The sequence below is a fragment of the Peromyscus leucopus genome, chromosome 3 (assembly GCF_004664715.2).
Source record: "Peromyscus leucopus breed LL Stock chromosome 3, UCI_PerLeu_2.1, whole genome shotgun sequence".
NCBI classification, from domain to species: domain Eukaryota; kingdom Metazoa; phylum Chordata; class Mammalia; order Rodentia; family Cricetidae; genus Peromyscus; species Peromyscus leucopus.
In genome coordinates, this window is record NC_051065.1 from 30,633,375 (window position 1) to 30,657,649 (window position 24,275).

Below are 24,275 nucleotides of genomic sequence, written 5' to 3' on the forward strand. Positions count from 1 at the left end.
GATACTTCATGTTTGACTAGTTTAAGTACACTTGTCACAGTGAATTTTCCTTTCAGCTATGGTCTAGCTTTCCTTCTCTACCAGGCTGTGCCTTCCACATGGCATTGTTGTTACACAGAGTTGTCTTGATTATGCTCTTTCCAGCAGAAGAATGATGCTCAGGAGAGTTTGTCAGAGCTTTCGAAATCAAATTTGATAAGAATACTGACTAAATTTCTTATTCTGACAATTCTTCCCTATCACATTTGTTCTGCTATAAAAAATGTTGATGAAGTCTCCAAAACTCTCTTTTGAAAAATACACATAATGTCACATGACGCCTGTAAACAACCTCAGCAAGGACAGGCATGTAAAGACTGAAGAGTTAAAAATTTCATGGTCATCTTTGAAAATGTGGTGGCGCCAGCCACCCTGGGCTTCATGAGACCTGTCTCATAAAGGAGCTAGGTAGGGAAATAACTCTGCTCAAGTGCAAGGACATAAGTTCAGATACCCAGAGCACACTTAAAGCCGGATGTGGTAGCATGAATTTCTAATTCCAGTGCTTCTACGGTTAGACGGAAGGCACAGATGGGCCCGGGAAGCTTATGGACTAGCTAGCTTGAAGCATACAGCAACAAACAAGAAACCCAGAGAAGGCAGAAGTCAAGCATCAACAACTGAGATTGCCCTATGATGAGAGAGAGAGAGAGAGAGAGAGAGAGATTTTAAAAAAAAATAAGGTGGAAAGACAGGGTGAAAGAAGGAAAGAAAAGTATGTATATACCCACAGGCGTGAAATTGCGACTCCTTTTTGGTGCTTCTGATCCTCACAACCCCTTCCTGATTCTCTGTAATGGGTTATAGACGATGAATACCTCTGGAGTCTTTCTATCGAATCCACTGCAGAAGATAAGGTCTATACTTTACCAAAAAAATAGACAAATACTGATATATTTAACCCATTTATTTTGGAGGTAATTAGGTTATAGGCTTTACAAGACTGCATTTCTAGCACGAATGTGAGCATTTGGGTATCTGGGTGAAATTCCAAACCCGGAAGAGGGTGACAGGAGAATAAGACCACACCGACAGAAGGAATGATTAGAAGCTTCGCTGGATCAGCTCAGAGTTTACATGGATCAAAGTAGCCACTTAAGGCCCCAGTGTCAATGCTGCTGGCATCCCAAGCAAGGGTGACCCTGAGTACTAAGCTCGCAAGAGACCTCGGCATGGGATCTGTGAAGGGACACACTTGTCCTTTCACTAAATGCAGAAAGGGAAGAAATCCTGACAGAATTACAGGGCTTACAGATGAGAACAATGCTTGACAGTTACAACCCTGAGAATTTCCAACTTAGGTGAAAAAATAAAACTCAGAAGTTTGCACTGAGAAGAGCCAAGTCTCCATTTCTGATTCCTGAAGTTCACGGTGTGGGTCAACTTTAGGTGTAAAGATATATTCTCCAGAGTTATTATTTCTAGGTTTTAGTTGATGATCCCATGGAAACAAGAAATAACTTTGCTAGGTTTGGCAAAAATGCAAAAAAAGATAAGCTTAGGAAGAGGAACCTGTCCCAATCTCTGTCCCAAGGCCCTTCCTAGTGTCTGTCAACATGAGAAATGTTCCTATGCAATGCCTTAGTCTAATTATTTTATTTGGCTGCAGAGGATTGGTGAGGCATGCTTTAATCACATTGATGCTAGCGCTGTCACAGTGCAACATTAAATCATTTGGAAACGATGATACTTCAGGTTAGTCAATATTTTTGCAGCTGTTTTCTTGCTAAGTTTGTTTGAAACCAAACCAAATAGGATTTGTTATGGTGAAATAGAATACAGCAAATGAATATATCAACTTTATTTTTCTCCTTGTATAAGTAGAGGCAAAATAACCCTGTTCTTAAATGTCTACCTCCTTCCACTGGCATGAGTGCACTTCATGGGCTCTCCTTGTTTTAGAAATTTCTGGATAGTCTTCCTGACGCCACCAGTTCCCACCATCATCCATCCTGAGCTCTGCAGGCACACTTATCTCTCTGACACTCACTTTGAGTCCTTGCCACTTCCTTGAAAAATAAAATGTGCATGGCTTCCAGTCACCTACATAATAGCCTAACTCCCTTGCCTGACATCACTGCCCTTGGCTATCTCGACACCGTCTGTATGTCTAGCTTCACTTCTTGTGGTCCCACATATTTTCCATGTTTAATAGACTGAATTCCATACTGCAAATGGTCACTAAGCACTTAATTTTCTCAGACTCTAAGATAGCTACTGGAAACTTAAATACAAGTAAGACTGGTCTTTTCATGAGTTGAATGCATCACAAGAAATAGCAACAACACAGAGTTGTTCTACCCATCCCCACCCCATAGGAAATAATTTCCAAGACAACCAGAATCATGAAATTGGCAAGGATAGTGAAATATACATATATTATTTTCTTTCTAGGCGTATATGCCCAAAAATTTATAAAGGAGGAAGAGTATAGGTCATAATAATCAATAACAATAAATAGAACTCTAACAATAAACTTCAATAAAAGTTGCATATGTGCAGTCTCTACCAGATTATCTTATTGAATGGTACTTGCCTATCTTGTGGTGATGTAACCAGTTACAGTGTTGGCCTGAATGATGAAGACATGTGAGTGGCACACGTATTGGGGTACTATGCAGCTCTAGTCTATTCTGACCTGATGATTCATCAGTTGCTCATTACTTTAAGTGACTTTGAAGCCATAATGATGTTGGTTAAGTAAAGGACATAGCAGGGAGATGCTGGACAAGGGATGGCTCAGAAGGAACATTTGCACCTCTCCTAGAATGTATTTGATATGTATTTGATATTTATTTTCATATAAATACATTTTTAAAACAAAAACACATACACGTGCGTGCGTGCGTGTGTGTGTGTGAATGTATGTATATGCAGTGATCCAAGAGTCTTTACTGGCAGGATTCTCTAATACCATAATGTGAATACCTGGCTCAGTGATCACATAGGCTATATAATTTTTGTGTAATGAATACTCTTTTAATGTTATCTGAATATATCTTAATTTCTCTAGTTTTCTCTAGTCTAGAAGATATGATAATGTGTTTCTTTAATAAAAACTTGTTTGGCCCAAAGTGGAGGTTAATGCTAATATTTGGAACAACAATATTTACTAACATTTTCTCATTTATGAGTTATTACTTTAAGAAATGCTATAAATTATCTCTTCTACTTGTTGAGAAAATTATATAAATTTGGAAGTGTTATGATTTCTTTGCATAGATTTTACATAAATGTTAAAAAGAACACATCATCATCCCTGTAGTAGTTGATCAACACATAGCATGTAGTGTGTGCCAACTGTTATTCTAATGCCAATTTCACACTAATTCCTTTGTTCTACAAGCAGACAGGATGTGCCATATACTTTCTGTTATCTTCATTTTGTGTATTAGGAAGCTGACACACGGAAGTCAAGGGACTTGTCCTAGGTCACTAAATCACACTGCCAGTGATTTGTCAGCCACAGATAGGACCCTGGTGCTTTGATCTAACTCTTGTACTATTGTGCTATTACTTTTTATGCTAGGTCATGTGGCATTTTGTAATTTTCATTGCAATCCATGTTTCAGAATAACCATTAGTTTTGGAAAATTGAAGTCATGAGGGTTTATATCACACAAAATATTAGTTAAGTGAGAATATACTCTTGGCAATCTCTTCAAATACTTTTGATTTTTTACATTTCTACTTTTACTAAGGGAAATCCCAAGGAAGATACAGATTTGCCTGATTGAGTGAAGGTTTGTGTGTTCTTTTAAGAGGCTTTAATCATGTCTGTCCTAGACATTCCCTTGATTCCACTGTATTCTTCTCAGTTCTTACAACCAGTATGGAATGTTCATTGGAAATGAGCCAAAAACATAGGACCTTGGCATGTGGAGTTGTAAAATTATATTGCAATATTGTACCTCTCATATGAAAATGATATTTACCTCAATAAAAATGAGCATAGATTTCAATGTCCGTCTAGTGTGTATAAAATGTTCTATATAAATATTAATGAAATAGTCTTGTTTGATAACTACAGGCACTTAATATTTCTGATTGTGCTACCTTATAACTTTTTCACATTGAAATTAAAATTTTCAAGTCTATTTTAGAAATTGAGTAAAATAACAATTATTCAATGGAAAGTAGAGGAGAGTATTAATTAATAGTTAATTACTACAAATTATCAGCTTTTTAAAATTTTTCATATAATTAACCTCAATAAAGTAGTTAATTTGTTATTGCTACCTTATTAGTGATCAGTATTCTAGGATTATAGAAATATAAGCTACTATTGTAGGTACTTTGGTTAAAAGAAATGTATCACAAAGATCTAGTATACTTAAAAATGTCTGTAATGATTGTTGCAAACCAAAAGAACTGAACCTACAAACAGGTCACAAAAAGAATGACTAGGAAGTACAGTATAATTATCGTGTTTGACACAATAGAACATAACTGCAGAATATGCATTTTCACTTTATCAAGATGAAATGCTTTCATTTGTGAAGTTAGAGTTGTACTAAGTCATTCAAATGTCACATCCAGCTTTCCATTTTTGGCTCTATTTCTAGTTTCAGGCTGTTTACAACTTTATCTGAAATATACATCTGAACATGAAATGTACATCTGAAATAGTAAGAACGTGTGCATTGCTAGGAGAAACAATCTCACATCCAACTCCCTGATCTTTGACTCTTCCAGTCTCCATAATGGTCCCTGAGCAGTAAGTGTGGGAGCTGTTTTGCAGATGTTTCCACTGAGACTGTGCTTCACAACTCTTCCTTTTGATTCATTATGTTTTCTACCATGACTTTCTGTTGCAAAGAATACCCAAAGACTCACCAACATGACTGCCTAAATATGAACAGAAGAAGGAGAACAGCAGACATGCTAGAGTGGGTGGGGAAAGCCCAGGAGGCCTTCATGTAGGCCTCAACCTACACGAAGAACTGCAGACAGCTAACCAATGCTGAGAGCAGAATAATAGTCTTCCCCGGGGAAGAGCAAACCAATTTGTCATCCAATACTAAATGGTCAGCTATGAAAACATACATACAAGTAACATTATCCAGACATAGACTGAGCAGGTGGTATTTATGTATTTAGAAATGTATCTACATTAATAAGTACATACATGCATATAACAGTAAATGAAAAAAAGCCCATAAACTTGAAAAAGAGAAAGGAGGGGTATATGGGAAGGTTTAGAGGAGAGAAAGGGAAGGAAGAAAAGATACAATTATACTATAATCTCAAAAAAAAAAGGAAATTAAAACTATAGTGAGAGTACAACCATGAAAATAGTGCACCAACCTAAACCCCACCCCAAGTGGGAGGAAGAGGTGAGGGAGAGCTAGCTCAGTGGTCTTTCAGAGGCTGAGACTTTCTTCCCAGCCTCCGCCGCTCATAACTGCCTGTAATTCTAATTCCAGGAATAGCTGGCACTGCTGGCATCTGAAGGAACTGCACACACATGCACACACCACGACCCCACACACTTAAATATTAAAAATTGGCCTTTAACTTGTTACATTTTTTTAAAATGTGTTTTATGTTCATGAGTATATTGCCTGCATGTGTATTTGGGCACCATGGTGTGCCTGGTGCCTGCAGAGGCTAGAAGGGAGAGCCTGATCTCTTGGGACTGTAGTTCCAGGAGCTTGTGAGCCACCACATGGGTGCTAGGAACCCAATCCACATTCTTCTGCAAAAATAGCAGGTGCACTTAACACAAGGTCATTTTTCCAGCTCTCCAAATCAAATTTTACTTACAAAAGATTTTTCTTTCAGATCTTGAAAATAAAAAAAAATAGAAGTTATAGACAAGAAAGTGAACTTTTTTGTTTTTGTTTTGTTTTGTTTTGAGACAGAGTTTCTCTGTGTGGTTTTTGTGCTTGTCCTGGATTTCGCTCTGTAGATCAGGCTGGCCTCGAACTCACAGAGATCCACCTGGCTCTGCCTCCCGAGTGCTGGGATTAAAGGCGTGCACCACCACTGCCTGGCAGAAAGTGCACATTTTAAAACACCCGTCTCATAAGGGTCAGATATCCAAACTGTAAAAAGACCTACCAAAATTCAACAGTAAGAAACACGTAATTTTTAAAAGAATAGAATCAAACGCATTAATATCCAATAAGGACATTAAAAGAGCAAATAGGCATATGAACTCATACACCATACCAGTATCATCAGAGAAATTCGAAGTAAGACAACATAACAATGCGTGCCTCTTAAGAGGGCCACATCTACCACGCTGGCATCATCAATGCTAGCAAGAACAACAGGAACATGCATCTATCACTAGTAAAACACAAATTGATTCAGACATCCTAGAAAGAATGCTGGACAATTTCTAACAAAACTAAATATGTAACCAGACAATTGTTTCTTGTGCTTTACTCCAAAGAAATCAAGAATTTATGTGCACAAACACTTTGTATGCATATATTTTATTTGTAGCAGCCAGAACTTGGAAACAACAAATTAGCCCTTCCTGTGGGTGAAGGAACAAATTACAATATAAGTAGACAATGAAACAGTATTCACAAAAATAAATATCACATGCTTTTGACATGAATGATGGAGGACTGTTTAGGGAGAGGGAAAAGACCAAAGGATGGTAAGAGAGCCACAGAATGAAATAGGTGAATGTAAGCAATGTGAAATGTGAAATATGAATGAAAATGTAATAACAACCCCATTATTTTTCATGCTAAATAAAATTTTTAAAAAGTGCAAGAAGAAGAAATGCCATGATACTTATGACACAGCTTTATACATTGTTGATGTAACTGTTTATCATTTTTTCAAATATTACTAAAGAGAAATGCTTTAAATTATATTTTAAGAGCTGCTTTTGCAATATTTTGTATTTTATAGTTCAAAGATTTATATTAATTTTAAAATGTATTTCATACACAAAATAGAGCAGATCAAATATTTAAGGCAAAGTATTTCTGAAGGAGTGTATATTAGACTCACTCCAATGTCAACACTGGAGCTTCCACGCTGCATAAGTATGTTCACAAAGTGGATCAATATGTGTATTTGGGCAGGTAAACAGATTTCATACTAAGAATTTTCCCTTCCTCTCCCTATTTTGACTTTTCTATAGACTTGCTGCTTTCAAACAGCTGCATTCCCTTTTTGGGTTCATCTGAAGGACTGGATTTCCGGACTCTTCTTTTAGATGAGGAGAGGGGCAGGCTGCTCCTAGGAGCCAAGGACCATGTCTTCCTGCTCAGTCTGGTGGACTTAAACAAAAACTTTAAGAAGGTCAGTTTATTTATATACATTATTGGTGGAGTCACTGAATTTCTTCTGTGCCTTCTGTCTGCTTTGTATTAGTGACACAGTGTCACCCAGGAGGTCTTACATGTGTCAAAACAATAGAAGACATTTAAAAACATGTTGCCTCTGACAAATATTTCATGCTTTTACAGATTTCAGTACATATGCATATTTTGGGTCAATGAGTATAATATTAAAGCCATTGAAAACATGAATGAAGGCAGCAAAAATATGTAAATATCTACTTATGTATTAGAAAAACAAGCATCTGTAATGAAATATGGCAAGTGAATTAATCAAGAGTAAACATGTATTTTACCTTAACATGCAACAATAAAATCAAAGTTTTAGTAATTTTTAATTAATAAGTGCTCCTGTGATCCAAGGCTGTGGTGGCATCTTAACATTGTTTCTCCATACTTTTATTTCACATCTGAATAAATTTCTACCAAGGCCTAATGATTCTGAGCTAATGACTCACAATGCTCCAACTATGAGCTGATTAAGAAGTCTTATCATTTAAAGTAAATACAGAGAAAGAGAAAGGTGGTGTCTGTGTAAAATCCTCCAGCAACCATAACCCCACAGACACCAGTCTGAACAGTTCATATAACCAGAAATTTTTGTAAGAGCTAGAGATTCCCGAAAAGTGACCATGAAGCCTGGTTTTAATGTGATGAAAAGAAAAGACATTGAAGAAGGCTTAAGAAGGAAATACTTGCTTGTATTACCTGCCCAACCCAGCTAACCATGGGGAGAGGTGCCTCCCACTTGAGTCAGGGAAAGGAAACTAAGTCCAGGCTACAGCTTTGACTAGAACTAGTGAAATTCAGAGATGGGCAGAACATTCGAAACTATCTCTTGCCTAAACCAATTGTACACAATATGGAACTGTGTCAACACAGAAGCTTTCTCTATTATCTATTGCCAATCCACAGACGGTGGAGCATTGACGGTGACCTATCTTGCAGTAGGGGCATTAAAGCTCGCAAGAGTTGAATCTTTGGCTTACTTCTGGGCCCATTTAAATGAGAACCAGACTGGGCAAATTATATAGACCACAGAATGAGGCCAAAGCTCAAAGACAGATACTCTAGGCCTGCCCCCAACATCCTTTTGTGAAATACATGCCAAGGGGATAGAATCTATTTGGGGTGTGCATTAACGCCAATCTTTGAATTGATTTCAAGTATCTACTCACTCCCCAATTTTTGACAACACAGGTCTGAAACTATCAGACTCAAGTATGACCTAGCTCAGTATGAACATTCAAAGGTGAGAAGTGGCTTGCTGGTGATGGTGCACACCTTTAAGGCAGGCGGATCTCTGTGAGTTCAAGGCCAGCCTGGTTTACAGAGTGAGTTCCAGGACAGCCAGAGCTATGACACAGAGAAACTCTGTCTTGAAAAAACAAAACAAAGCTGAAAATTGTCTGTATTACGTTAGCCAAGTGGTTCTCAACCGTCCTAAAGCTACGACCCTTTAATACAATTCCTCATGTTTTGCTGAGCCCCAACCATAAAATTATTTGTTGCTACTTTATACCTGTAATTTAGCTACTGTTTCTATCGTAATGTAAATATCTGATATGCAAGATATCTGATATACAACCCCAAAGTGTTCACAGTCAACAGGTTGACTGCCCTACCCCAAGTTGGAAAAGATCAACTAACTATCCCCAAGCAAGTTCTCCAAGACAATACCTCCAGAAGTATCCTATATTAGACAGAAAGCAATGTGCCATTGAAATGGACTTGTGTCTTGCTCTGTACTAGTTATAATGTGGATCTTAGTATACTCTTAAAAAAGTACATGTTCTTCTGACTATGAGATTTGGGCATTGGCCAGGTTAATATCGATTTTAGTGGCCAAGCACTGCCTTCCCCCATGCAACCCCAACTTTTACAACACAGAGAAAGACTCCATTCACTGAGGTAATTTAAGATAATTAACAAATGGCTTTGCGTTGGAACTCAGGGATGGGCTGGGCAGGCCCTCATAACACTTAGCCCCAGGCCAGTGTCAACAGACTTTTGAAAACGTGCTAGTATGAAGAGAAGGCATGAAGCCCGAATCTAGTGGAGTTTTATTCTGTCCAGCATCACTTCAGTAGGCAATCAGTAGAAACATGTGCTTTGGGTCCTGTCTCCACACCATGGGCTCTGGATGTGATGGAGTCCTGTGGCCACACACAAAGCATAGTTCCTGAGGTTTTAACTCAGTGATGATTCTCAGCAAATTGGACCTAACACCATAATGTCAAACCACAAGCAGGTGACAGTAGACAGGGTATATCCGAGCCACTCCAAACCCCAGGAGAAGCATGGGAAAATGCACTACCATTCTACGGAGGGCACTCTGGCTGCTAGTGAACAAAACAATACCTGAAGACCAGTGAGCTTGGGAGGAGATTGTCCTTTGTGCTAAAAGAGTGACAATACACACACAGCAGACACTCCAAACATGGATGTACACACCATCTGGTGCTAAATTAGCAGAAGTGACTACAAGCTTGGAAAATAGAAATGTGTCTTTACAGACAAGCCTAAGCAAAGAAAGACAAATTCTGAAGCCTAACAAGTATCTTTCTTCTGACAAATGCCAATACTTAGCAAGTTTTAAGACGTTTAATGAAGCTATGACCCACCAAATGCTCAAAAAATATTAGCTAGGATTAGTGAACTCTCGCATAGAAAAGTTATAAAACGGCTTTACTAAGATCTTACAATTACTTTAAATTCAAAGGGAATAAATTCTATATTTAAAAGATATATAGTGCTGGATTAAATGTGGGATAGGCTCAACCATATGTTGCTTATAAGAGATTCAAATTACCTCAAAGGAAATACGTGGATTAAAATAAATTGAAACTAGAAAATCTAATTCTAAGCAAATAAAGTTCAAGAGGAAACAGAGGTGGCTATACTTACATTAGATAAAACTGACTTTAAATGAAAAGTAGTAAAGGAGACAAGAAAGGTCATTACATGATAACTATGAGTTCCACTCATCAAGAAGAAATGGAATTCTAACTATGCATGCATTTAACATCACAGCACCCAAACATATAAAGCAAATATCAATAGACTAAAGAAGGAGATAGACTCCCACTCAGTAATTGTGGGAGACTTTAATGCCCCATTTTGGCAATCCACAAATCATTCAGACAGAAAATGAACAGAAATTTAAGAGTTATGGTGAATTCTCAGCCTGACAAACATTCATAGAACATTTGATTCAGCATTCACGCTTATGTGTTCTCATCAGCACAGCGAACACTCAAGTGTGATGACAGACTACTAGAAGTCTCAACATGTTAGGTGAAACTAAAATCTTATCAATAATTATTCTTTTCTAAAAAAAGAGAAAGCTAGAGACATTACACTACCTGAGTTCAAAATTTACGGTCAAGCTAGAGTCATCAAAACACCATTGCGCTGTCGTAGAAACAGACAAATGGCCCAATGGAAAAGAACAAGCTAAGCCTTTCAATAAGGTGTGAAGGAACTTCATCTGAAAAAGGAAAACTTAAGCTGGGTAGTGGTGACACACACCTTTAATGCCAGACTTGGGAGGCAAAGGCAGATGGATCTCTGTGAGTATGAGGCCAGCCTGGTCTACAAAGTGAATTCCAGGCAGCCAGAGTTGTTACACAGAGAAACCCCATCTTGCCCCCTGACCCCATAAAAAGGAAAACATTTTAATAAAAAAGTTTTGAGAACTTGGCTGTGCACATGCAGAAGACTGGAGGTAGAAACCTACCTCTAGTTATAAAACTCAAATGAATAGTTAATTATAAGACATTAAAAAAAACTAGGTACCTTAGAAAAAAAATGTTTCACAATATCAGAAAAGACAAAGACTTTTTATATCTTTAGAACAAAACCCTGAAAGCACAGGAGGAAAAGAAAATTTAGAGAAATGAAATTATACCAATTCTTTTTCTGAACAACAATATAAATAACAATCAAGGAAAAGAGAAAACGTATGAGTGAGAGATTCTGCAAACTATAGAGAAAAGTTAATGAATAATAATATTCTGAATACATCAGCAACTCATAGTTTAATAACTATAAATAAATAAAATTAAAAGGGGGGAAAATGTAGGTAATATAGCTAAGTGGGAAAGTGCTTGCCAAATATGTGTGAGGGCATACACTCAGTCCTAAACACTCATAGGGGAAAAAGGAAGGGGTCTCAAAAACAAACAGAAACATGACTAGCTGGTGTTAAAACTGTTCAAAATCATTAATTTTCAGCGAAATGTAGAACATTTCAGTAAGACTGACTCATATAAAGCATAGTTAACAATATGGAGAAAAAAAGAAATTTTGTACAATGTTGATGAGAGTGCAAACTGTTACAGTTACTATTGAAAACAGTATGGTGGCTAGGAAACATTTGCAATTCCATTTCAGAGGATATGGTATCTCCTAATGCTCTCCATAGGCACTACACAAATATGGGCACAGACATGCATATAAGCAGAACACCAATACACATAAAATAGAAATAAATCAATCTCTTTAAAAAATAGAACTAACATGTGATCCAGTAACTATCTAAAGGGAATCCATCTGTCACGATAATATCAGCCCTTCCATGTTTCTTTTTTTTTTTTTTTTTTTTTTTTTGGTTTTTCGAGACAGGGTTTCTCTGTGTAGCTTTGCGCCTTTCCTGGGACTCACTTGGTAGTCCAGGCTGGCCTCGAACTCACAGAGATCCGCCTGCCTCTGCCTCCCAAGTGCTGGGATTAAAGGCGTGCGCCACCACCGCCCGGCCCCTTCCATGTTTCTTACAAAACTGTTCACAATAACCAAAAAATAGAAACATGAATCTAAAAACTGTTCAATGGATGAAGAAAATGTGGTATATATACACAATAGAAACTTTTGAGCCATTGAAAGAACATTCAATCACTTTCAAGAATATAGATAGAATTGGAAATTATTCTGATAAGTTAGATAAGCGATATAAATAGATACAACTAGTGCATGATCTTACTCAAAAGTAGAATTTAGAAATTTATCATGTTTGAGAGTAAACTGTGGTTATCAGCAGCTGGGAGAGAAGGGAAAAGAGAAGAATAGGAACAGATGATCCGTGGGCACTAAGTCATCAGTGGACAGGAGTTAGCATTTCAGATGTGTGCTATCACAGACCAGTGGAAATGCATAAGGCAGTTATAAACTGTGTTTCCGTAATTCTAAAACAAACATACAACAACAACAAACCAGGCACAATGATATACACCTTTAATCTGCATACTCAGGCAGCTGAGCAAGGACAATGGTAAGTTGAAGATCAGCTGTGAGAAATTCACTGAAAAAAATGGTAGAGGAAGGGATTTTGAATGTTACTACATAAAGAAATGATACATGAGAAGACAGAGAGATTTAATATGATTTAAATATTACTTAATTAGTACATGTGTAAAACATAAAATGGTATTTTCCTCATTTTTAAATTATCATGTTTTGAATGTCAATTTTAATTAAATTTAAATGAAATCTTTAAAATCACAAAAGAAATACATATTCAAATCCAAAGTACAATTTCCATTATATCCTACAAGTTAACTAATAGTGCTGAAAATAAAATTTAGGTATTATTAATTAGTATTTTCAAAGAGTTTGCAAATATTATCCACAGTGAAACTGATCGATTCCAAGACCAGAGGGATTGAAAATTGAAAATGCAAAATGTGTGAAGAATTCTTAACCGTGAGGCATCTGTAATTGTCAGTTTACTTATCTTCACAAACAGTAGAAGCCTTGTAAGACTCAGGTAAATCAGAGACAGTATGAGTTCTGTTTACAAGCCATCATCCAGAGATGTTGAACTACCTTATTGCATTCACATATAATGACCAGTCTTTGACTCTTATATGAATTAAATACCTTTTATGATGAAACACCAGTGACTTGGCTTTTTGAATAGGTTTGTTCTTGAGATTTTAGTCTGCATGCAAATGTTTATTTGCATATGTGCTATTTTTGCTTGATGGACACCTGAATATAGGCAGACTTTCGCTTTGTTTTGCACTCTTCTTTTTTTGGCTTGCTTGGTTTCACTTCTTTGAGATAGGGTCTTACTCTGTAGCTCAGGCTGACTTACAGCCTCGATGATCCTCCTCCTGCTGTCACCTCCAGAAGGCTGGCATTCCAGGAGTGAGAACAGTAGTTCTATACATTTTTGATATCTCGTGAGAGAAAATGAGTTGCTTTTGTTTTTGTTTTGAATGTTCAAATGTGCTAAGTGTCTTTGAAAGAACATGTCTAAACATGCATTCATGGAAGCTGTGTTTCTACAAGAAAAATGGGCAACTAAAATACTGCATGGAGTTTTTCCCAAATTCTCTGAATTTATTAAATAATAAAAGACAATCTTTTCAAAAGTACACTTATCCTGTAGCCTATGTATTTAGTATTTAGGGTAATGTGAAATAAAAAGAGTAGAATATGTGCTAGAATTTAAGGTGTGCCCTCCACTCTAATACTGTGGTTCCACTCTATTTTTCCTTAAGGTTATATTTTTTATTCAGGAATTTATTTTAAAAGAATTCATGATCTCTGGTAATATCTCAGTTTCCAGTAACTTCTTAGCAGAAGATGACACTTTCTAGAAACAAAGCTAAAGAAAATGTTTTAATTTTGCATTTTTGCTTTCATACAATCTGGCTTACAATGCATTTTCCCAAATATGACTTGGTTTAGTATAATAACAAAAAGCAATTCATGCTTTTAAGGGAATCTGTTCTTGTTCTCTTCTTTGCCTTCAGGGATTGGAAGAAAAGGTTCATTTATCTGAACTGAGTGTATTAGATCATCGCTTAAAATAAGTTGCGATAGTACAACTTCCTTTTGTGACTATTTTAAGCATAACTTTCTTTGGCGATATTCCATGCTCAAAATGTGCTAATATTTAATAAAGTAAATGTTTATAAAATATATAGTTCTCTTATGACATTCTTGTAATAGATGAGTATTTGAATGCTTTATTCAATTAGAGGTTTTCCACATAACTGGAATTTCTTTGTACCTCTCTAAAACATGTAATTCATAAGAGAGTCCTATATGCATTAAAAACAGTTTGTGTTTATGTAGGAATCCACCATTTCAATTTGTATAAATCACTCCAGTGGTAAAAGGTACTCCACGGTAGCCAGCAAGTGTTGAGATGTAGTACTTCAGCAGTGTTTAGACCCATGGGTTTGCATTGGCTCAGTGCCCTTCAGTAATGATCCAGACTACTCTGTGAAGGCAACCACACATGTAGGAACTCGGAGGGCTGAAGGTGTCCTTTGTGCACTTTAGAGTTAGAGCAATCTACAGCACATAATTGAGTTATGAGTGTCTGGTTGTTAATATTTTCCCAAGGGAAATTGAAAAAGAGTCTGTGCAAAGCACTCCATTGAAGACAGCAAAATTTATCATATAATGTGAATGTCAGCATCATATACTAACAAAATTGTGCCCACTGAAAAGTAGTCATTGTCATTCACAATTACAGAAGAATTTGTTGATTATAGTAAGAACAGAAATGCAACAATTATATAAAAATGAATTAGGAAAAAACGTACTTAATGATTCCCTTATTTACTCTTGGTCAGGCTGGTTTTTGAGCCAAGGACAGTGAATTGTGAAAATGTCAGCTTAGGTTTTTGGAACATTTTACACTACCTAGAAAATAAATGTTATGAAAATTGTTTTGTCTTCTTTTAAATGCTCTGGGATTTAGAGTAAAAAGACTCTTTTTGTGTTATTTTCCTTTTTTTTTGCAGTGGGTGGGGGGAGGAATGATTATTTCTGTAGAGAACAAAATTCAGTGCAAATATAAATGTAATATGTATCATGGATATAATGTTTCATAATTTAATCAGGATTTTCACAAACTGGTCCTTCAGTAAGGGGATAACCTGTGTATTCCTTCTAGGACAGGTTTTGAAACAGATAATGCACATTGAGTTTTGTCTTACTTCAACATTAGATCAAAATGGATATTTAAAACCACATAGAAGTGACCCTGTTTCAAGAGAAGGACATAGACTTGTACCAGTTGCTTAGCTTTTGTGTGTTTGTGTGTGTATTTTGTTAACCCAGACACCAACACTGAGATAAGATTTGTGTATGGAATATTAGTGAGTGTTTCAATTCAGCACCCAGGAGAGGGAAACATCAGTAGCAAAGATGGGGTTCAGTTCCAGCAAGGGCCTCAGCTGGCAGACCCAACCAAATGTGGTAATCCTTTTAATACATCCTGCTAACAGTACTGATATAAAATATCAATCAACCAAGGTTTTATTATTATTTTTTTCTCACATCAAACCATTCATCATGGCCACTGGAATTAAAAATTTTAAAAATCATGTCTCTGTTGCTGGAGTTTTCCTGCCTGGCCCACAGTCAGGACAAATCTCTCTCACCCGCCAGTCCTGCAGCTGCTTAGACCCAACCAAGTAAACACACAGAGACTTACATTGTTTACAAACTGTATGGCCATAGCAGGCTTCTTGCTAACTGTTATTGTCTTAAATTAACCCATTTCTATTAATCTATAAGTTGCCACGTGGCTCATGGCTTACCAGTATCTTACATGTTGCTTGTCATGGCGGCAGCTGGCAGCATCTTTCTGACTCAGCCTTCCACTTCCCAGAATTCTCTTCTCTGCTTGTTCCACCTATACTTCCTGCCTGGCTACTGGCCAATCAGTGTTCTATTTATTAACCAATCAGAGCAACACGTTTAACATACAGAACATCCCACAGCATGTCTCTCCACTGTGTATGCACCTCTATCTGTCTGTTCCCTGGGAGCTTGACTCAGTGGCTTCTAAGGTTTCTGACTCATCTTCACCCTGTTTCCAATGCTTCTCTCCTTAGTTAAGCTCCTCCTTGTTACTTCACTTGCTCCGTCTCTGCTCTCTCTTCTTTTCCTCCATCCAGTCTCTCTCCTACCCCCTGCCTCCCTTTCCTTACCCAAAACCTACCTCTGTTTCTTCTAAGTAACCTGTTAATGCCTTGCAAAATGAATAATCTAGTCACAAAGGTTTGCCTTTACTGAGCTTTCCTGTGACTCCTCACTTTGGTTTGTCTCCTTTGGATTCCTGAAGGCATTCATCCTGATGTAGTCTCTTGTAACAGATGGCTCCCAAGGCTTGGCCTTACCACCAGCTTAGGGTTTCCATTCACTATAGCATTCCATGAGTTTATAAGAGTACCAGGTGTCTTATCTTGTGTAATTATTAAAACACCCCTGTAAATGAACTTCTAAACAGTCTTATTAAATAATAAACACAAAGCCAAATACAGAAGAGATCAGAGAAATAGCGAATAGCCACGACTAGCCTTAGCTTACCACTATGCTGTAGCTTCCCCAGCAAGAGACCTTCTTCCTGTCTAAGCTGTGCTTTTATTGTCTTCCTGTTCTTATTCTCATCAACTCTAAGCCCAGTCACATGACTTCCTCTTCACTGCCTGTCTATACAGACCTCCAGATCTCTATGGTTGGTACTGGGATTAATGGTGTGTATCATCATGCTTGGCTGTGTCTTTGACCACACAGAGACTCTGCCTGCCTTGCCATCTGATTAAGGGCATGTGATACCACTGCTAGACTTCTGTTTATGGCTATTTGACCTCTGATCTTCAGACAACTTCATCTATTAACATACAAATAAAATACCACATTTCAGCACAAATAGAATATCACCACACACACACACCCAAGTATATGCTCCTTAAATGTAGGGTTCTTTCATATTTCTCATTCTGTCTTAGAAATTGTTCATTTCTGTGCTTTTCTTAAAGGGAATAACTAATTTATGTACTGTACTTAATGAAGAAACTTTCAGTTAACAATCAAATAACTATAAATATATACAGTTAATGTGCTGTGTAAGGCAGCCTTGTCTTGTTTTTTCAAACTCCCCACAGTTTTGGATTTTCAGTGCCCAGATTGTTGAGCATTTGTGTTGGGGCCCATGGTGGTGTAGGCTGTTATGCCCAAGTGCCTGGTGGAAGCAGCTGCTCACTTTGTAGTTACAAAGAAGACGAAAGTATGAGGAAGAGAGCAAGGAGCTCCCTAACACTCAGCTGTTTCCCTACCCTTCAGTTTGTGAGCCAGGGTCTTACCGTGAAGGTCAAGCTGACCTTGAAGTCACTTTGCAGTCTTAATCAAGTTCTGCTGTCCTGGCAGTGTCATTGGTTGAGGACTAAGCATTTGGACACATTGCAGATCTGAAGTATAGTATGAGACTAAAAAAAATGGAAAGAAAAAAGGAACAAATCTTTACAACATATATTTATCCTAGCAAAAATATTTCCTAATCATACTAGAGTACAGAGCTTAGTGGCTATGGAGGTGGTGCTCAGCGATCTACTGAGGTCCCAGTTCTTCCTGTCTGCCAGATATTCTTAATGTCAACACTGTCCTAACATGGCTGCAAGATGATTTCAACAACACAAGCGGTTCACAGATAGATCAAGATACAGAAACAGGAGAAAAGATTTACATGTATTATGGTTCATTTATGGTATAGCCTTGGTGTTAGCATTATCTTTGCCTTGATACAAAATTTGTGCAACAGTATAAAATGTTCTTATTCAAAGATATAGAATGAGAATGGACTTGCATGTGCTGTGGGTAATAATATTTTGTTTTATGCAGTAAATATTTGCAGTATAGGTGACATTGTTTGTAAAATTAAAATAATCAAAACTGACTTGGTAAAGTAAGAACATCTTTGGATGTCACTGAATATATTTTTAGCATAATTTAGATGAGACAGTCTTACTTGCATTGTTTTGGTTTTAGTAATCTTGAGTCCTGAAATCACTGCTGCTCACTACATGGATAAAGCTGAAAATGTTTTATAAATGAATGTACTTTGAATATTTTTTCTATTATCCTTTATTGGACACTTTTTTCTTCATTTCTTACACCCATTGAGCTTCTGCTATTAGAATGAATACAAAACTCATTCTGTAGTAGAATGTAAAATCCAGCTTTTATGTAAATGTTTGCATGATTACCAACTTCATTAATTTTAGTTTAGGATGAAAGACATGACATAATTATAAAATATTAGATGTGCTGTGGAATGTCTTTCTGTATGCTGTGAATATTTATTTCTCTGATTGGTTGATAAATAAAGCTGTTTGGCCTATGGCAAGGTAGCATAGAGGCAGGCAGGAAATCCAGTAGAGAGACAAGAAGAAGAGAGGCAGAGGCGAGGGAGACACCATCCCACCATACAGGGAGCAGCTTGTAAAACATACCCGTAAAGCTACAGAACATGTGGCAACATAAAGATTAATGGAAATGGGCTGAGTTTAGTTTTAAGAGCTAGCTAGCAAGAAAATTGAGCCATAGGCCATGGCCATACAGTTGATAATTAATATTAAGCCTCTGAATGATTATTTTATAAGTGGCTGTGGGACCATGGAGCCGCAGGACTGGGCAGGACGGAGGAAAACTTCCAGCTACACAAATGATACTTAAATATCTAAAAGGAGAGACAGCTCATATATCACAGGAGGAATACAGAGAGGAGGAAAAACTCCATCATCCTTAGATTTGAACTAATTCAATATAGATGAGAGATATTTTTGAAATATGGATATTGGTTAACTTTAAGTGGTTCATATTTGAAATTGGATCTTGATAAGTATTTTCTTTTGTTCAGTTAAAATAGGGAAAAACATGTTTAAGAAATAAAATGTCAAAGAGTCTTGCCTCTTCTATGACTAGACTTTTTGTTTGTTTGTTTGTTTTTGTTTTTTCGAGACAGGGTTTCTCTGTGTAGCTTTGCGCCTTTCCTGGAACTCATTTAGTAGCCCAGGCTGGCAGACTTTTTGATTAAATTAAGGGAGCTGAGATTTCCTTCCAAAGCCATCAACAGCTTGTCCCATTTCTACAGTCAGAAAATACAGAGAAGAACGTCAGTGGACAGGAGGTCAACCATGCATGGGCAGTTTATTATTCTTCTATAAAGGATGCAGTAAGAACATGTTGCATTATGTGAAATTTTCCAAACAATCAATAAAAGTATTTTATTGGGGAAAAGGTGATATATTTGGATGTCAAGTTGACAAGATGGTTAACCTTGATGGCATTTAAAATCACCATGAAAACAAATTTCTGGGCATGCCTGTAAGGGATCATCTAGGTTAGGTTCATTGAGGTGGGAAGATCCATCCTAAATGTGAACAGAGCCATTCCATGGGCTGGGGTACCCAAAGTGAATAAAAAAAGAGGAATAATTAAAAAAAAAGAATATCTTCAGTATAGACATTATAATAATGGCCATACTTAGCATTTTTAAAAGAGCTTAAGGAACTATGGTTTCTAGACATGTGCTATTGTTTACTTTGACTGTAAATGAAGATTTTCTTCCTTCTCAGTCAACTTTAATCTGTACTAGTAATGATTCGCAGGAAAGCTGGAGCTCTCTATGTATAAACTTTCAGAAGTAATATAAAAACTAATTCTCTCCCTTCATTTCACTTCTTTATTTTTACATCATCGTGGCTGACAGTGGAATAAAATATCTAATAAATTCTGTTTAATTGTGTAAATTGGTGAGACCCCTAAGTTAATGAATTTGGGACATTTTTCTGTCTGAAAATGTTAGGTGTTTTGGACCCAGTTCAAGCCTGTAAGGGTAGAGTGAATCTCACTCTAGATGCAGGCAAATGTCAAGGAAGGGTCTATTATACTGCACTACTGAAAGATGTCACTTCCTGTCTTCTGGCCTTGTCAGAAACTTAAAGTTGACTTCCCTTCATAAACAGATCCCCAGTTTCCAAGTCTGTTATTGTTTGGACATGGATGGGATAATCTAAATGAGTCTTGACTATCCAATTTAAAGATTTTTGCATCTTTGAGCTACACTTCACTTAAGATTTTGCCTCAGTTAAAATTTCCCTTTGATCATCAAATTATACTCTCCAACCCCAAAAATAAGATCTCAAAAGAATGCTGTTTTAACTCCAAAAGTGTCATGGAAGAGTTATTGTACATCATTCATGAAGTATTCCTATTGGAATTGCATGGGTAAGAAAATACTAATACCCTTGTTATTAGCCTCTGAAATATTAATAGAATCTATCGAATACATTATTCTTGTTACATATGATTTTTCACTAGTATTTTTGTTGATTCCAGCAAAACTGTAATTGGGAATTTGTTTAAAGAGAATATAATATACACATTGACCCATTTTTAAACAACTTCCAGAATTAAATTAGTTGCTTTATTTGGAAATAATGCCTAATCATCTTTAAACTTTTATCTAATTAATTTTAAATTGTTTTCTCTTGAAACTGAGATTTTTAAAATTATATATAAAATGTTCAGTGAATTCAAATTGATGCAGTAGTAATCCAAAGTAAATTGACCCTTGGCTTTTTACCTATGATAAAGTATAGAAATAAAAATAATAAAAATTTCTTAGGTTGACTGATTGTGCAAACTTATAACTCTATCACTAGGAATCTTGAGTCAGGAGGATTCTGGGTGAATTAGGTAGGCCTCAACTAAATAGTGAGACACAGTTTACACACACAGATACAGAGAGAGAGAGAGAGAGAGAGAGAGAGAGAGAGAGAGAGAGAGAGAGAGAGTAAAAACAATTTTAAGTAAAGTAAAAAAGCAAAGCTTGTTAATTGGAACCCAAGAAAAACCTAATACTTAAATCTCTACTTACAGGATTACAGGAAAATCAGTCTAGAACTTATTTTTTTCTCTATAGGGTATCTTAAAATTATTTTTTATGTAAAGTACTTTTTTTTTCTTTTGGGAAAAACTGTTTAATGTGACAAAATAATAAATGTGCTCTGGTTTTTTTTTTTTTTAAAGATTTCCTGTGATTTTCAAAGTGAGAAGACAGCGTATCAAAACAACATAAGTTTTTAATCCTTCCTCACAGAACTTCTTGTTTTTGTTAAACAATCCTAGACAATTTATTTTGCTAAAGTAAAGCATTGACCCTGGCAATTATTTAAGGACATAATCTTTGTGATTATTGAACAATAACAACAAACAAACAAAACCAGAATCTTTCAGAATGAATTACTGGATTAAAATTAAATTACTTGAGCTAAAACTTTTAAACTCTAAGAAAATCGAAAGTTTCAACTAGACTATAAAGTGATTCTAAGCGTATCAATATGAGAGATTTTTCTTCCATTTCCAATGACGATGTAGCTTTTTTCTTGCCCTTACTATCCAGTGTGAGTAATTACAAAAGTATTTGATGTAGCTGAAGTTTATCAAACTATGCCCTTATTTTTTAGCACGTATGAAATAACTGAGTTTGTAACTATAAATCTAATGCCTTTGCTGGAGTGTTTAAGCAACCTTCTATGCTAACATGAAAAGGGCCTTTGCTATTTTCCTTTCCTCGGGGAAGTTTACAACTAAGTTCTATATGAAAGGATCCTGCCTTGCTTTTTTTGTGCTCGGTATAATAAGAAATTCCTTTATAAATAAGAATGGCCTCTGACTGGAGTTCTATTCACTCCCTCTGTGGCTGCACAAAGCTGCTGCACACAATGCTTCACTCTGTGAGCCTGTTATGTACAGAGAAGAGAATTGGGGTAAATAACCTCTTCACCTAAGGTTGCTACTGATTGAAGAAAGACACCAATTTTCCTATTTAATACATAAAATTAAGAGATATAAATCCTCGGAACCAAGCAGATAGCATAATACATGAAGTTTTTATATAAGACACTCTACTTACATTCATGCTGTTTAATTTTTCCCATTGCCTACTGAGCACAAGCTGTCCTGTATCAGAGCTGCAGAACAATTGTCCCGTTCATGGATGTGCTGGCTCCTTAGCTCAGCGCTGATATGCAGGTCCCATCTGGTCACTGTAATGGACTGTCAGACGGGGGGCAGACGACTCAGTCCCCTCCAGAACTCTGGCCAGAATCCTATGCTTCCAGTTCCAAGGGAAATTTCCCAAAGCCCATTCTTCAGTGCTCAGTATGTGTACATTACAGGTCAAAAGGAGGGTGGGAAGAAGAGATGCCCATTCCATTTGCCATCACTAGTCACCAAACCCCAATAAGTCACAGACTCCTTAAGAAGGCAATGGAATATAACAGTATAACTTGAAGAAAATGCACAAGAAGGGCTTAGAACAAAGGGATGAGCAAGGACTGAATGCAGGTAATAGACTCAAGGTATGAAAGCAGATATAAAGCTGTTTTTCTGCACAGCTTTGGAATGACCTGACTGATGTGATGGGGCCTGAAGAATCCACAGGCATGCCTACAGAGAAGCTGTGGTAGGGTGGGCTGTGTGCTGTGAAGGATATGCCGCAGCAGCCTGAAAACCCAGTGCATCATTATATACAGCTGAAAGAGAGGCAGGCTACATAAAGTGGTTCCTGCAGGAAAGCAGTCTCGAGCTGCAGTCCTATGGGAGGAGGAAGCTGTGGTTGATACACTCTGCATATACTGTCAACATAAGTATTCTGACCAGGGAAAGGCCTGCTATTTCATGGATCTGAGGCAGTGAGGTCCTTGACATGTCAGTGCTCATGTCAAAAATACACAATCAGGACATTATCTGCTCCACAGTCATGGATATTTTGGGTTTGGTGGATACGTGCTTAAAATATATTCACTACTGAACGTGTAAGATCTAACATGAAGTTTCACAGCTCCATTCTGAAGGCTAGTCTAACTGCATAGTGGTTCACTGAGTTGTAAAGAAGTTAGATCTGGTTGTTTTGGGTATGTGTTGCTTTTTATTTATTTGAATGGTTTTCTTAATAAAGTTTATAAAAAATTTTATTAGTTAAAAAGGAAGAAATAAACAGTATTCCTTACAGATTTTTAGGAAGGCGTGGACAAGAGTAATTGGGCCATAAGTGGAACATTACCAAACCATTAGTGTGTTTCTTAGAATTTATTTTAATTTGTTTGTTAGTGTTTTTCTCTCTGTCTTGCAACACATACTTTTGGTGATCTGCTACTGTCTTCTCCTCCTCCAGATACTGCAGGTACTGTGGAGAATAAATAGGTCGGGCTGTCTCTTTTCACAGTGCAACTTATTAGATGAGAAAATAGTTGATGAAGAAGAAAAAAGGGAATAACTTTTTAAATTGCTTTATTATTTTAAATTGTGGTGGGATTCCTGGGAACCTACTTATACTGGTCAAGGAGGAAGGTTTCCTAGGAGTATGTTAGGAGACTGACAGCTGTCTACACTAAGACAGAAGGTTAGATACCCAGCCCAGCCGTAGACAAGCTCAGCCTGGATCCATCTTGTGATCTGAAAGTATTTCTGGGAAATCCTATAGCTCTGCCCTTACATGTAGGTTAAAATGGAAAGAAAAGAAACTAACCGAGCAGTCAGACTTTCAGTCTGTAACAGTTCCTCCCCGTGGCAGTTGTAATCACTCAAGTTTTACCTTTTGCCCACATTTTGCCTTTCAACATTTATGAGTTCAAGTGCACCTCAGTCTCTCCTTAGGACCCAGAGTGATCATTGTTCTATTTACTGCCCAAATCCACACCTCATTAGTTCAACATTTTCCCGACTTTGTTACAATCAATCTTGCATTTGCATCCTGCCCTTTGATACAAATGTCTGCTGTCTCTGTGGTTCTGAATTTTTGTCTTTAATTAGGTTTTATGAACACATTGCAACTTCCTCTCTGGTGTCCTATTCAGTCTTTTGGCCTATCTGAATTAGGCCAAAGGACATTGGACCAACCTTATGCTTGCTAACTTGAGTCAGTTAAAGTGCCTCTTAAAGATAAAACAAAGAGCAGATATAATTGGGATTTCCTCTGGATGTTGTTATAAGGACTTATCATTATTTGAATGTTTCTGTAATTTCCCTAACATTAACTACTTAAAAATAAATTGGGTGACATTTTCACCTCAGTAAATTACAACTGCAAATGAATTAGATGAGTTGTAAATAAAAGAT

General features: G+C 36.9%; 1 protein-coding gene across 2 annotated transcripts in view; it reads left to right on the forward strand.

Moving 5' to 3' along the window:
- The window catches only part of Sema3d (semaphorin 3D), a 192,617-nt gene that overhangs the window by 79,168 nt on the left and 89,174 nt on the right, over positions 1-24,275 (forward strand). For both annotated transcript variants that reach the window (XM_028862073.2, XM_037203546.1), the window contains exon 3: positions 7,148-7,308. In XM_028862073.2, the coding sequence (XP_028717906.1) occupies positions 7,148-7,308 (161 nt within the window). The remainder of the gene's footprint in view (positions 1-7,147; positions 7,309-24,275) is intronic.